This window comes from Notolabrus celidotus, chromosome 2 (genome assembly GCF_009762535.1).
Source record: "Notolabrus celidotus isolate fNotCel1 chromosome 2, fNotCel1.pri, whole genome shotgun sequence".
Classification (NCBI taxonomy): Eukaryota; Metazoa; Chordata; class Actinopteri; order Labriformes; family Labridae; genus Notolabrus; species Notolabrus celidotus.
Window position 1 is genome coordinate 5,675,629 of NC_048273.1, and position 16,116 is coordinate 5,691,744.

At 41.8% G+C, this 16,116-nt stretch overlaps 1 protein-coding gene across 1 annotated transcript in view; it reads left to right on the forward strand.

Moving 5' to 3' along the window:
• mllt1a (MLLT1 super elongation complex subunit a) overlaps positions 1–16,116 on the forward strand; it is a 37,405-nt gene continuing 21,289 nt past the window's right edge. The window contains exons 1-4 of the mRNA XM_034707021.1: positions 1–169; positions 8,330–8,510; positions 10,412–10,494; positions 15,715–15,858. Coding sequence (XP_034562912.1) covers positions 158–169; positions 8,330–8,510; positions 10,412–10,494; positions 15,715–15,858 — 420 coding nt within the window. The 5' untranslated portion in view covers positions 1–157. The remainder of the gene's footprint in view (positions 170–8,329; positions 8,511–10,411; positions 10,495–15,714; positions 15,859–16,116) is intronic.

Below are 16,116 nucleotides of genomic sequence, written 5' to 3' on the forward strand. Positions count from 1 at the left end.
TGTTTTGGTTGCCTGCCAGCAGTCGTCTGGAAGGGGAGGGGAGCCGTCTGCCTTCCGCTTCTGGGCTGGATTGACACACAATGAGGAGCAGAGGCTGGGGAGACGCTCCACAAACGCCGCTGTAAATAAATACAACAATCACTGAGGCCAGAGAAACATGGAGAACCAGGTACAGTGGCTTTTGTGTCTCCTTGTGGAATCTGAACTTTTCACAGAGAAAACGCCAGCAGGCTTCAGGCTGGCAGGGCTGGAATGAATCCTCTGTTCTGCTAGCCAGAAGAAAAAAATGCTCCTGCTGCTGCTGCTAATGAACTCGTAGTTGTTTGGCTCTGGAGCTATGCTAGCTGGGCACTCATACATCGGTATTTACAGCTAGCTAGCTCCAGTCTACCCTCCATTCACAACCGCTGCATAGCTGTAGCCTCAGCCGGGCACACAAAGAGATTCACACCTGGTGTTTGTGCAGCTCTGCGGGGTTAAAAACGCACATGCACACTGTGGAACTACAAGAAGAGCTATTTGAATCGAGTTAATGTGAAGCTAAGCTAAGCTAGTCCACCTTTCAGGAGAGTGTCGGCCGTTGGCTAAAGGCTAAGGAGCCGCTACAAGGCGCCGGGGGAAAGATTTGTCCTCTCCAGGTTGGGCAGCAGAGGAGGGGTGGTGTCTGCACTGCCAGCGGCCTCAAACCTCAACATGCAGGGCTAACAAAAAACCAGCAGAGACCCAAACAAGTCCTGAGATATCTGTGCATTCACAGTGTTAATATTTAATGCACACAACATTTAGGATTATACTCTAACTTGCATGTAGTATGGAGCTCTGTGGTGAATGTTGAACTTGAATCCAGATCATGATGACCACCCATGCTTACAAACAAATAACCCAGAATATCAAACAGAGTCTTAAAGTCTGTGCTCGTGCATGCCTTTAATCATTTAATGCAGGGGCGTCAAAATCACTTCAGGTCAGGGGGCCCACATTCAGCCCAAGTTGATCTGAAGTGGGCTGGACCAGCAAAATCAGAACATGATAACCTATACATAACAAAAACTCTACATGTTTCCTTTTGTTTTAGTGCACAAAGTACAAGTACATTCTGAAAATGTTCACATTACATCTTTACATCTTTCTACAAAAACAGCGGGCTGAAACCTCAACATGCAGGGCTAACAAAAACCAGCAGAGACCAAACAAGTCCTGAGATATCTGTGCATTCACAGTGTTAATATTTAATGCACACAACATTTAGGATTATATTCTAACTTGCATGTATCATTTAATGCAGGGGCGTCAAAATCACTTCAGGTCAGGGGGCCACATTCAGCCCAAGTTGATCTGAAGTGGGCTGGACCAGCAAAATCAGAACATACTATAAATAATGACAACTCTAAATTGTTCCCTTTGTTTTAGTGCAAAAAAGTACATTCTGAAAATGTTCACATTACATCTTTCTACAAAAACAGCTGTTGTATTTTTGAATATTTTACTCTTTAAGCCTTGAAACCTGCTGCAAACACACATATTTCCCATTCCCCTGACACAGAGTGTGTAATGTTTACATCAAAAGAGCATGTCCATTATAATAATGATAAGGTAAAGTTGATTATTTTGGACCCCTCAGCTCCAGCATGGACAGTGTTGTATGCAGGGGTGTAGTGTTAGTGTTAGTCATTAGTGGATCATCTTATAGTGCTTCAAAAAGTCTATGAATCTCAACTGGATTATGGAAACAGCAAGTCATCTATTTTCTGTCTTTGCTTAAAAACAAATAACCCAGAATATCAGACAGAGTCTTAAAGTCTGTGCTCGTGCATGCCTTTAATCATTTAATGCAGGGGCGTCAAAATCACTTCAGGTCAGGGGGCCACATTCAGCCCAGGTTTATCTGAAGTGGGCTGGACCAGAAAAATCAGAGCATTATAACCTATACATAACAAAAACTCTACAGTTTTCCCCTTTGTTTTAGTGCAGAAAAGTTCATTCTGAAAATGTTCACATTACATGAACTATCCTTCTCCAAAAACAGCTGTTTTATTTTTTGATTATTTTACTCTTTAAGCACTGAAACCTGCTGCAAACACACAGGTTTCCCATGCACCTGACACACAGTGTGTGTTATGTTTACATCAAAAGATCAGAGATTATAATAATGATAAGGTAAAGTTGATTATTTTGGACCCCTCAGCTCCAGCATGGACAGTGTTGTATGCAGAGGTGAAGTGCTAGTGTTAGTAGTTAGTGGATCATCTTATAGTGCTCTAAAAAGTCTTTATGAATCTGAACTGGATTATGCAAACAGCAAGTCATCTATTTTCTGTCTTTGAGAAAAAATGAAGTTAATGTCTTCTCTCTAATTTTTTAACTTTGCAAAGTTGTTCTGCGGGCCGGATTGGAACCTCTGGCGGGCTGGTTTTGGCCCGCGGGCCGCATTTTTGACACCCCTGATTTAATGCATGCATGGATTTGCACCGCTGAGATTTGATTTGATTTGATGTCTTTATTTCAAACATACAAGTAGAAAAGAAGAAATAGTTACATAAGAAACAAAATCAATCAGCTCCATTAACAAGCAGTGAAATAGTTTACTTTACATGTGCAAGAGGAGTAGGAAGAAGTTAAAACTTATCTAACCCTACCCCTTCATTCACTATTGAAATGAATGTCATCCTAAAAGAGCTTCATCATTTATTCTAAGGAGAACAGAAGAGTGGTAAACCAAATCTCATCTCTGCTAACTGTAAAGGGGGATATAGCTTCAAAGTGGGTTAAAGGCCTGAGGCTATTCAGGACTACATTTCAGATGGTTAGGCCACACACCCATGGAAAGTGGCTCAGCCACTTTCTTGGAGCTAGTCCCCATTCAGTGCTGCCCCCCTTTGAAGTTTAACTAGATGTGTGAGTGTTCATCCAGAGGAAGTCGTCTGCCTCAACTCCAGAGCAGTGTGGTCGTACTTCTGTCATGAATGTTAACTACGCTACAGTTAAAGAGAGTTTTTATTCCTTTGCTTAGAGAGCAGTTTGTTTTACTTGTTGCTCAAAGGGATGTAGTTTGAAACAGCAGCCATGAAACACACCTTCATGAACTTCATGTGCAGCTCAGGGATGAAACTTCCAATCAACGTCTATCTTGATTTATCATTGATTACTTTCCTGATTTAATGAAGTGTTAATTGATCTCTAAATTGTACAAAAAAGGCAGAAAATCAACATTTTGCTGATAAAAGTTTGCGATTCAGTTTACTGTCAGAGCAAGTAAAGACATATTCACATTAAAGAAGCTGGGATCAGTCTACCAACACTCTCAGACTGGTAGAATAAGTGCCACAGCACTCTGTGAAGATTGTATAGTTAACGTTAATGTGATTACTCTGTAGCTCCAGTTCAGATCTCGTTCTGATTCAAACTGTTGCTGAATTACAGACGTGACTTTGTGTGTACGCTGAGATCTTTGCTTTGGTTTAGTCATAAGATCAGCATGTATGAACACTGCATTTGGTATGCCAGGATGAGTGGTCACGCAGTTCCCCCCCCCACACACACTCATTCACACACCTTAATTCCAATACTCGCTTGTTTTCCTCGTGCGCTGCGTCTGTTTGTTCCTCTGGGATTGACCGTTTTCCAAACAGTCTCATCTCTTCTCTGTGTCGTCTTCTTTGATGTGATGGAGGGAGGCTTTAGTTGAAACCTGTAGCTTCATCAAAACACAGCTGCTGTAACGCGTGCATGTGTGTGTGTGCATGTGGATGTGTGTGTGGATGTGTGTGTGTCCTCCCAGGCAAAGTTTCTGACTTTTCATTAATCGTTTATTAGATGAAAGCTGGTCATGAGGGGTGTTATTTACATGTCAGCTGGGAGTTCATTGTTTTCGTGTGGGAGCCAGTGTGTCTGCCAAAATTTGTATTTCCCTTCGATCGGAGCTCTCGGTGAGAGAGAGAGAGAGAGAGAGAGAGAGAGAGAGAGAGAGAGAGAGAGAGAGAGAGAGAGAGAGAGAGAGAGAGAGAGAGAGAGAGGAGAGAGAGAGAGAGAGAGAGAGAGAGAGAGAGAGAGAGAGAGAGAGAGAGAGAGAGAGAGAGAGAGAGAGAGGAGAGAGAGAGAGAGAGAGAGAGAGAGAGAGAGAATGTATTTCAACTCTAGTTACTCTTTGTTGTCCAGATTTCTGTGTGTTGCCGTCAAGTGGAGGATTGCTAAATAGATACGTTGCCTCGAGGCTCTTCGTCCATCTGATTCTTGTAGAACTGAGAAATAAAACTGTTGTTCTTTTGAATATTAGTCCCCGGTGTCTCGTAATTTCAGGCTGTTTGACACGGTTCGATTCGTGTCTCTCTCAATGTGGTGTTCTGTATTTTCCCAGCCTAAGATCACCTCCTGGCCTCATCATTTCTGAGTATTGGTAGAGATTACAGCCAGTGTTCAGACTCTGTGTTAAATACTTTACTTAGATGGCTGATCACTAACGAGTCTGGTTCTGCTCGAGGTTTCTGCCTGCTCAAAAGAAGCGTGTCACTGCCACTGTTGTCAAAGCTCTTCCTGTGACATGTCCGGAGAGAACTTGTTAAATTCAAAAGTAATGACTGATTGGTTGAGATAATTACTTGTTAAACGAACCCTCTGAGTTGTTTTGCTCGCTAAATGTCTGACATTTGCTCTCCCTCAGCTTCTAATATTCAATAGTTGTGCTGCCTTTTCTCTCTCTTTTATATCACTTAACAAATATATTTGGATTGAAGACTAATGAGCAACAGAAACTAACATTTCAGAATGTGTCCTCAGGCTCCTGGAGAAATAAAAGCTCCGAAGCTTCACTGATTAAAAAGAAATGAATCGCTTTATTCTGAGACTTTATTGTAGTTTCAAGTTATGATAACATCAATTATAAGTGATTCATCTAAATTATTATTCTTTTTTAAATTCAGCTGAAACCCTCGAGGCCTGCAGTAGTGGGATCAGCATGGATGTGATAACACTCACGCATTGGTGTGTGAATAGAAGTTTTGAAGCTCAATGATAGACTGTTTAATAAATGGACGTAGTATCCGTGACATCATCCGTCTGTTTCTGAAGCTCTGTTTCTGAAGCCGATCGTCGGCGGGCGCCATATTGGAAATGTTGAACTCAACCTAACTTCTGTCAAGCTAGTGTGAGGTAAAGAGGCGGGCTTTAGTCTCTTTCCAACAGCTACAGTGTTCCCGCCTGTCAGTCAAGTCAGCTGTGCCTCTAGTTATGGAAAACTTGTAATCTTAATATCTTTGACACTGTCACGTTAGAAATAAATTCACCCTCCCGTACAGTGTGTGCCGATAGAGAAATGAGCTCTCCAGACCTAAACAGTTTTTTGAACCAGGCTGTAAACATGTTTATTTCTGCTGTGAAGATCGTCTTCTTTGAATGGGTGTGTATGTGGTTTCCGGTGTTTCTGCAGCCAGCCTCAAGTGGATGCTCAATGAACTGCAGTTTATAACACTTTTCACATGGGCTTCATATTTTCAGACCGGAGGGCACCGTGCTGGAAATGCTGGCTCATGTCGCCCTTAAGGCTGATTTATACTTCTGCGTCTCCCCTACGCAGCAGGGGCTGACGCGGACATGAGCCCCTCATACTTCTGCATCGGTGTCTCTGTGTCGCGCAGCAATTCTCCGCCGAAACGCCTGAGGGCAGTGCGGTCTCTCTGATAGCTGGTCGCCTGCTTCCGGTCCCGCTACGATCTCTGTTTACTTTTCCACAGAGTTTCAGAGCGTGTTATGTTAATCTACAGCTGATACATGTTGCTGTTTATCATACAGACATGATTACATGAAGAATAGAGAGGAGGAGATGAAATACACGGCCGATGTGTGGCCGATGTCCGGGACCCCGGAAGTGCTGTGAATGCGGGAAAGACAAAGCCGTCGAGCGGACCAATCACAGAGCTTGCGGTCCGCGTCGGCTCTACGCGTAGTTACATTTTGGAGGAGGTGCACGTCAGCTACGTGCGTAGGCCTCTGCGTAGGTACGGGAGCTACGCGGACCTACGGCGTAGGTTACGCCGTCGATTCGACGCAGAAGTATAAATCAGCCTTTAGAGCCTCCGCCTGGCAAACGGCTAAAACACACCCACCTGTCCCTCAACTCAGTCACGCCCTTAAATGGACCTGATGAAATCAAAATTGGGACATTGTTCGAATGAATGAATACATGAGCTAGATAACTAGATTTTTTTTTTGAGCTGAAGACAAGAGAGGTGGAGAGTAGAGAGAGGGGGAAGACATGCAGCAAAGAATAATGGTTGCAAGCGCTTTAGCCTCTGTACATGGGGTGCTGCTAGACTAACTAGCAGCCCAAATATTAGCATCTGAACCATAGACTGTATAAATAATGGACGTAGTATTTGTGACATCACCCATCTGTTCCTGAGCGCTGTTCGACAGTTGCAGCCATATTGGAAATGCGGAACTCACCCAGGCATAGTGTGACGTAAAGAAGCGGGGTTTGAGCCTCCTAGCCAACAGCTATGTGTTCCCTTCCAGGAGTCAAGTCAGTCATGTAGAAAAAATTTGCCCCAGGTACAGTGTGCCGATTAGAGAAATGAGCTATTCAGACCTAAACTGTTTTTTGAACCAGGCTGTAAACATGTTTATTTCTGCTGTTAAGATCGTCTTTTTTGAATGGGTGTGTATGTGGTTTCCGGTGTTTCTGCAGCCAGCCTCAAGTGGACACTCGAGGAACTGCAGTTTATAACACTTTTCGCATGGGCTTCATAGTTTGAGACCGGAGGTTGCCACTTGATCTTAACACAGGGCCTCATTGGGAGTCAGTGGTGTATTCAGCCAGCCTCAAGTGGACACTAGAGGAACTGCAGTTTATAACACTACTGCATGGGCTTCATATTTTAACGCCCTGGGTGGCTGCTCGGTGAACATGAGACTGAAAAATTACGCTTTTTAAAATGTAAATATTCACATGGTGTAATAGAAAAAGTACTAATGTAAAGCACGTCAGCTCACTCTAATTGCATTGTGCAAAAATGGATGTTTTGCACACAGACTGGGAACAAAAATGCCCACATGTCTGGAAAAGGTGAAAAAAGAGGCTCTCTTAGAAGCTGAACTGAGCACAGGCAAAAATCTGGTGACATGATTTCAGATATCAAGCTAACAGGGTTAGGATTTGATATTTGGAGTGATTAAAATGACCCATTTATTACAATTAAACTACAAAAATTATTAATTAAATTAAATTACAAAATTATTGAACATTTTTTGCATAAGTTTGAATAAAAAAATCCTTGCATGTTAGATCACAGTGTCATGATTATCAGTCAGTTTATTAACAAAGGTGAAATAAAAGAGGTGGAATACTCAAACATTATGTTTACTTTACTGATCTTATCACATCCTGATTCCTCAGAGGACTTGTTGTTGTTGATGATCTGAGGGACTCCAGGCTCCTCAGTGTGGGTGTGTTGGGGCGTGGGGTTTAAGGGCTTTACCACCACAGAATGACCGGGCACAGTGCCAGGCAGGGGAGCTGTGTGTATTATTGTGTGTGTGTGTGTGTGTGTGTGTGTGTGTGTGTGTGTCTGTTTGTGAGAGGGTGCCAGACCAGCTCATCTCAATCCTGTCCCCTCTAATCCCCCCACTCAGTCCCCGCTCACGAGCTGCTCTCCGGCGGGGCCACATTCTTCAGTCGTTCCCTGGACATAAAGTGCCTTTCTGTCCCCCATCTCCCCCTCCCTCCCTTCACTCCCCCCACCCCCAACGCTGCCCTTCATCTCCATAGCCTCTTCACTTTGCTTTGCCAATCCCCACCAGCACGGTGTCATGTGCTCGTCTCGCCGCTGTCATTGTTCTTGGCAGGCTGAGGTGGCCCAAAAATGAGCTCCACTCCTGGACAGACCTTTTGAAATGTGTCGCCTCAGGCAGCTAATCACTCCCATTCCAGTGAAAAGCGTCCCCACACCGGTCCAGCTTTGTGTTTGTCCAGGCCAAGTGTGCATCATCCCCTCTTCAGAATAAAGTCCCAACTCTGCAGAAAAGAGGGTCAGGGGTTTGTGTTCAATGTGGATCAAACCAGCAAATTAACAACCCGCAGTTTAACTCATTTACAGTCTGACATTTTAGAAGAATTTGAAGTTTGAAGACACTTTTATAAAGTTTAGTGTTATATTATTTTGAGCTGGTTATTTCTGCACAAAGTCAAGAGAGCAAAGCATTCTTTAAAATGTTGATCTGAATGAATCTGTTGCTTCTCCTTCAGCCTTTTCCCCCGCTTGTGTTTCTTCTTCCACATCCACATGCTGCTTTATACTCAACAGGTTTTTGACTCTGTTTCTACCCTTCCTCCTTTCAGTGCACGGTGCAGGTGAAGCTGGAGTTGGGCCACAGAGCCCAGCTGAGGAAGAAAGTGACATCGGAAGGCTTCACCCACGACTGGATGGTGTTTGTCCGAGGGCCAGAGACCGGCGACATCCAGCACTTTGTAGAGAGGGTCGTCTTCCGCCTGCACGACAGCTTCCCCAAACCCAAGAGAGGTGAGAGGACGAAGTCTTGACACAAACACAAAGTCAGTTTTTCACAGCTGTTGTCTGCACCAAGGTGTTGAGGGTGCTACATTTAAGAAATACATTAACAGAAGAGTTAAGCGCTTCAGAAACGAGTGTTTTGGTGCTGCTTTCTTTGAGATTTCATATCTGTCTCATCTTTAAATATATAAGTCTCTTAAAGGGGCACTAACGTCTCAAATAATCCCAAAGTTGTCAAAGGTCAAAGCAAATGTAAGGCGTAAAGAAACCGTCTGTTCTGCAGGGCAAAGTGTAATATTCAGTTTTTATAATGGTGTCTTGTCGTTCTCTGTGTTTCTATTTATTCCTCAACACGTGGATCATGGAGAAAAAACAGTTGAGTCATTAATTTTAAAAATCTGTTCACAGTGAAGAAATATGAAAGTATCACTATTCAAAACAGGCGTCTCTCTTTGGAACAAACTAATCACTCCTCTTCTCATAGGAGCGGTTTAATGTGAACAGAGAGTGTGGGATGTGACAGACTGATCATTTCTTGCTGTCAGGACAATGTTGTTAAGAAATGAAAGCAAATAACCTGTTTTATTTATCATATATATTAAGCAGGGATGACCTAATGAGACCGACGTGTCTTTTCCAGGGGAGCCCTGCAGCAATACAATAAACAACAACAAATTAAACTCAAATCAACAGTTAAAAATAGATACACACATTCATACTTGCACATCCACACTTTCAAAAAATTAAAGCTGGGGTTGGTAGTCTGATTTAGATACACTTTTTGTTACACTGGTTAAAATGATCTTTATGTCCCGATGGTAATCAATACATAATATGTTCTTAAAAAAGAGGTAAAAAAAGCTGCTATCTACAGCCGGAGTAAACCTGGGAGAACACCAACCAATCCCTGCCATCAGGAGCCAAATTATGAAACCAATCAAATCCCATCCTGCCGTTCTGCCCGCCTCCTGCAAAGCGTACATTTCATGTTTGTTTGTGTTTTTAACTTTCACTATGAGAATGTTTTGGTGTTTTCTTACCGCTGAGTGAGACATGAGTTGACGTAGTGCAAAACACAAACCATGTGCTGAGGACCGGTTTGGAATCAGTCACCATCATATGGTCCTGAATCAGCGGCGCTCGTTCATGTGAGCGGGGGCGTCGTTTTGGAGGAGCTCCGAGGGGAGGGGGGGAGGGGGGGAGGGGGGGAGGGGCTAGATGGAGTCCTGAAGAAATGCTACATTCAAATTCATGCTAGTTTTCCTTGACTACCAACCCTAGCTTTAATGAATCAAATAACTCTTTAGAAAAACACAAGAAAAGAACATTTAAAGATTTTGCAGAGATTTGGGATTTTGGCTCTATTTTTTCATTCATTTTGAGAGAGACTAAAATTTTGTTTTGTTTGTTATATAAAAAAATGTTTTTTTCAAACTCTTTATACATTTTCTTTTCAAATAAAACCATCGTATTCTTTACAACTGGCTCTAAATTAGTGGTCATTTTCAAACTAATATGCAAGATAATAAATATAAATAAATAAATAAGTTACATTTGAATTAATTACAAGAAGAAAACCAAAAAAATAAATAAAAATTTAAAAACATTTCAGCTGTAAGGTAGTGACAAGGTTTATTTAATAACTTGCATTTGATGGAAAATATACATTTACATTACTGGACAGGTCTAGTTACCACCTCACACAGACATGTTGCTTTAAGTTGCAGGGAATGACAGTTTCTTTACATACTCCCACACTTGTCAATGTAAATCTTAACTCCTCTGTTTACGTTGTGTGTTAAATCAAGTAAAACAGTTTGTTTATCTGCCTCATTCGATCATTGTTTCAGTGTCGTTCTGCTGATTAGACTAACGTGAGTCTCTGTCTCTGTCTCTGTCTCTGTCTGCAGTATGCAAGGAGCCTCCGTACAAAGTGGAGGAGTCGGGCTACGCAGGCTTCCTCATGCCTATCGAGGTTTACTTCAAGAACAAGGTGAGATCGACTTCCCCGTGTTGGTGAACTCACACATGTTCTGCTGACAGCTCACCTAGTTAAGGCTCTATAAAAAAAAATCAGTGTGGACAAATCAGTCCCACGCACGGCACAGTTCAGGCTCACTGCTGACAGAGTGTGGTGTTGATGGTTTCTCCTTGTCACATCCATCTGTGAGCCAGTGACAGAAAACGCCTCAGAGCAGCTTTGTGGTGGTTTCACTGTTGACGGATGGAGAAGTAGGAAACATGTTTTTAAAAGCAGCAGCTGGAAAGAGAGTCAAACTGTGTGATCATGTCACTCAGGGATTTTTAAGAGAGAAGAACAATAAGGACTGAAGCTGAGATATGAAAGGCTTCATTTTATCGTGTTTTTTAAATATTCAATTAAAATATTACCTGCTGTTTTGATCTGATAGTTTTAAAGATCAAAACATTTTACATGATGTTTTTCACTGGTTTCATTTCTTTAAGAAAAACAAAGTAATTATTTGACATGAGAAGCTAAATTTGCATTTGACTTGCTGAAAGTCTGAGGTTGTGGTGGACGTGATTTCCAGAGTGTGATGCCAGGGGGTCTCAAGAAATAATAGATTGTGATTCTACATTCAATTGAGTTCTGAAGGCTTTATTTTGTTTTGAGATGGTGTGGCTTTGGTTATATTGGGTAGTAGGGATGGGCATTTCAAGCCAAAATAATATTCAATAATCACACACCTGTCCCATTAATTAACAGCCCGTTTGCGTGGTAGTCTCGTTAACCAGCAGCAGGGCGAGGTGCTGCTAGTAGCGGGGACTGACGGCGTCTGTCTCGATCTTTACCTCAGTGTTTCTATGACGTGGCGTGTGTGTTTACATGTGACAGCCATGCTCAGTCTCTGGAAATACGTGTGTAGTAGTGTGAGATTCAGATACTGAGAAAATCACACCGAATGTCACGAATGTTTTCTTCTTCTTTTGCTATTTAATGCAGTTAGCATTCTTCTTCTTGATGCTCTATCGCCACCGTCTGGCGGGAATACCGTATTGCAACCAGGCACCGTTAAAAACGATGAAAAATTGTACTTTTAAAATGAGAAAATATTCAAAGTAACTCTTTGATTTCTACGAAGTGAACGAATATTCAAATTTTTGAAGATCATTGCCCATCCCTATTATGTAAGGGTGTTAACATAATAGAAGCATCACTTTACGTCAGGGTCTTCTCTCACCCCCTTAGGATTCTACTTCCCATAAGGACCCGCGTATAACCAGGCTACTAACTTAAAATACAAACACTTTGGCTAAAAACTTTATTGATTTAAAATTATTTATGTTTACAGTTTTTTGAAAATAGTCCCAGTGATTCCACGTCAGTGATTGTTCCATGGTGATGGATTCTTCTCTGCCTGTTGCGGTGGATTTAACATGAACCTGTCCTCATTCAGCTCTCCTTCTTCTCTGAGCTCTGCGGTTCACACACCTTTAAAAATAAACTAATGTCACAACTTTGAACCCTGCTGCTATCTTCACATAATGGTTTTACCTCACCTCACGGTCTATGGTGTCAACAAGCAGAAGCGAAATATGCGCAGATTGATTTGACATGACGTGTGATCAGTTTGCCTCTGGTGTTCCTCATGTTAGTGAAAGTTAATAACTGTAGTCAAAGGGGTTTTGACCAATCAGAATCAAGCATCTTACACAGCTGGAAGATCAGTAAGAAAGCCAGATAATAAGGATGTTTAACATATATATATTTTTTATTCTAGATTAGAGTAACAGGCTTTTAACAGGTATAACTCAAACATCTATTAATGGACTTCAGTTGGTACAAAATTCAGCAGCAAGACTTTTAACCAAAACAAGAAGGGAGAGCACATTACTCCTGTTTTAAAGACATTACACTGGCTGTGTGCTCATAAGTTTACATACCCTGGCAGAGTTTAGGATTTCTTGGGTAGTTTCTGTTGTCATTATGTTATAAAAAGAGTAAACACAGTTGTTTGACATTAAATGGCTTCACCCAACCACCAACCATGAGTGAAAAAAAAAGTTTTTCTCTTATCATACATATTCTCTGAAAAATGGCCAAAAAGTTTTTACAAATTCTGCCAGGGTATGTAAACTTATGATAAGATAAGATACTCCTTTATTCGTCCCACAACGGGGAAATTCATGGAGTTACAGCAGCAAACAAGAAGGTGTACAGTACAAGAACTTCAACAAGAATATATATAGAAAAGAAATGTTCATCAGAGATGACAGCTTGGCCATAATTCTCCTGTCAGCCACCAGTGAGCCAGGGTATGTAAACTTATGAGCACAAATCATTGATTTGCTGTCACCCTACCTGCCCGGACGCAGCCTCAGATCCTCATGCAGGAACCTCCTTAAAGTTCCTGTCCCAAACTTAAAATCTTGGGATGACCAAACATTTGCTGTTGAGGCTCCACGACTGTGGAACGACCTTCCTGAGGATCTCAGTAGAGGTGCATCAGTATCTTTTAAATCACAGCTGAAAACATGTTTTATCGAAACGCCTTCCTGTAATATTGTTTTATCCACAATGCTACGTTTATTTTTAATTTACCTTTATTAATGTTTTTTCTTTTATCACTCATTGTTTTTATTTGTTGTACTGATTTTAAGTGTTTAATTAGGGCCCGAGCACCGCTGGTGGCAAAGGCCCTATTGTTTTTCTAAGGATCGATTTTTATTCTTTGTCGCGCAACTTCAAACTCATTTTTGGACCCCTGAACGTGCATGAAAGCGTGGATATTTTTGCACACTCATCGGGCCTGGTAAAAAATTTACTAATTTATGGGTCTTGCAAAAAGAATTCCAAAAATGTGCTCGCTAGCGCCCCCTAAAATTTTCAAAAACGCCTCCGTATTGGGGTTATTTTCAGCTACATGCTTGAAAAATTTTACGCATATTCATGGCATCAGGATGCACAAAAAAGCCTCTCACACCCAAATCCGAAACTCAACAGGAAGAGCGCCACCTAGCTTTGAAAATCAAAAATGGCTCCAAAAAGTGTCCAAAAACGTCCAAATAAGGGTGCATACTTTTGCTATTAACTTCTAGAGCTTTTCTCCGATTCAGTCCAAACCAAGGTCAACCTATAGTAAACCCATTAACGAGAAAAAATTATCAGAACAAATTCCGTTCAGACGAAAATTGTAGGCGTGGCAGACTTTGGGACGGGGCATAAAAAAAAAAAAACGTTGGAAAATTGATTTTTGTGACTTTATAATGCACGAAATCTCACCTCATCCAACACACTCATCAGTCCTCAGGAAAATTGCGACATTTTATGGGTTTCGCAAAAGAAGGCGAAAAAAATGTGCTCACCAGCGCCCCCTACAGTTTTCAAAAACCCCTCCCCATGGGGGTTATTTTGAGCTACATGCTTGAAAAATTGTATGCATATTCATGGCATCAGGACGCACAAAAAAGCCTCTTGCACCCATATCCGAAACTCAACAGGAAGAGCGCCACCTAGCTTTGAAAATCAAAAATGGCTCCAAAAAGTGTCCAAAAACGTCCAAATAAGGGTGCATACTTTTGCTATTAACTTCTAGAGCTTTTCTCCGATTCAGTCCAAACCAAGGTCAACCTATAGTAAACCCATTACCGAGAAAACGTTGGAAAATTGATTTTTGTGACTTTATAATGCACGAAATCTCACCTCATCCAACACACTCACCAGTCCTCAGGAAAATTGCGACATTTTATGGGTTTCGCAAAAGAAGGCGAAAAAATGTGCTCACTAGCGCCCCCTACAGTTTTCAAAAACCCCTCCCCATGGGGGTTATTTTGAGCTACATGCTTGAAAAATTGTATGCATATTCATGGCATCAGGACGCACAAAAAAGCCTCTTGCACCCATATCCCAAACTCAACAGGAAGAGCGCCACCTAGCTTTGAACATGAGAAATGGCGTCCAAATAAGGGTGCATACTTTTGAGAGCTACTCCTAGGGCTTTTCTCCAATTCAGTCCAAACAAGGCACATTGTATAGCAGACATATTGACGATTAAATTATTGTTAAAGGAATTCTGTTCAGACTAAAATTGTGGGCGTGGCAGACTCTGAAGTCTGGAGGTTTCTTGGCAATCTGCCAAAAACTTGCAACATTTGTGCCACCTAAGCCAGGATATACTCTCAGATCTTGCTTTGACATCATGTGGTGGCAAATATCAGGCGGCGGATTACAAGTGGCGGTGGCTCGCATAGGTGGCGGTTGCGGGTGTGCGAGGGCCCGTTCATCGCTGCTTGTGGCTTTAATTGTTTTATTTGTTTTTAGTAGTTTCTCTTTTATTCAGCTGTTCGTCTCATATTGTCTTGCTAGCTCTATCTGCCCCCCTCATGCTTTGTTTATTATTGTGGGTTTTTAGGATGTAAAGCACTTTGTAACATCTGTTTTGATAAGTGCTATATAAATAAACTTTATTATTATTATAACATTTAATAAGGGTTAAGTATCTAAGAGCTTAGTGTACTGAACAGATGAGAACCAGCACCAGCAAGACACTCAAACCTAGTCATATCTCATCCACTCAGTGATCCTCGTACTAAAACCTGACTCCATAAGAAACCGTTTTGCTCTTTAAGTGATTGAAATAAAACAAGCAAACAGCATCACACTGGCACCTTCAAGTCTCCTCGAGTCGTTTAAATGAATGATGAAGGAAAGAAGGAACCACTCTACCCTCATTACACGATAAGGACGAGGCTGAAGATGTACGCACTCATTAGTGTACCGCCGTCTCCTGCACTACTTCATGAAATTAAACCCCTGGACTGCACCCAAAGATGTTGCTTCCTCCTCTGTTGTCCCATCGACTTATACATAATGAACACATCGGTCACAAAGATGAAGAAAATACTTAAAAAGAGGAGCGAGAGGAGTCTAAAGACAAGCAGCCGTTCCTTCATCTGCACTTACAGGAAGACATTTGATTAAATAACCTCTCAGGAGCATCCTAATGCCTTCTCCTCGGCTTTAATTGTCCACATCTCTCTGGCTTCTCTGGAATGTTTTCTTATCAGTGATTTCACTCCAGCTTTGTCTGTATGTTTTATTGACTTCTAGGGTGATAGCTGATTCAAAGAGGTTAATCTTTAGTTGTGAAACATGAAGGTATAGAGAGGCGACAGACAGACGCACACCAAGGTTGTTACATGCTATTCATTTTAGAAAGTTTAATCTGTTCTTCTTGTTGTGTCTCTTCAGGAGGAGCCAAAAAAGGTGTGTTTCAACTACGACCTGTTCCTTAACTTGGAGGGAAACCCACCTGTGAACCACCTGCGCTGTGAGAAACTCACCTTCAACAATCCCACCAAAGAGTTCAGGAGGAAGCTGATCAAAGCTGGAGGGGTGAGGCTGCCTGACACTCCGGACGCTTTCCAGTCTGACTGGTCTCTTGGCTAAATAATTGACGACAGTCTTAAGTCAACAATCGTGCACCAGTAAACACTTAAACACTACCACGCTCTGCTGTTTTCTCACAAGCTCTCAGTTAGAGCCAGGATCTGATGGTCCTCTTCTCAGATCTACATTTGTTATCCTTTCTAAAGATACAGCTGCACTCAAAATGATTCTAACCATATGATTTAAAAAGCTTAATAATGATAA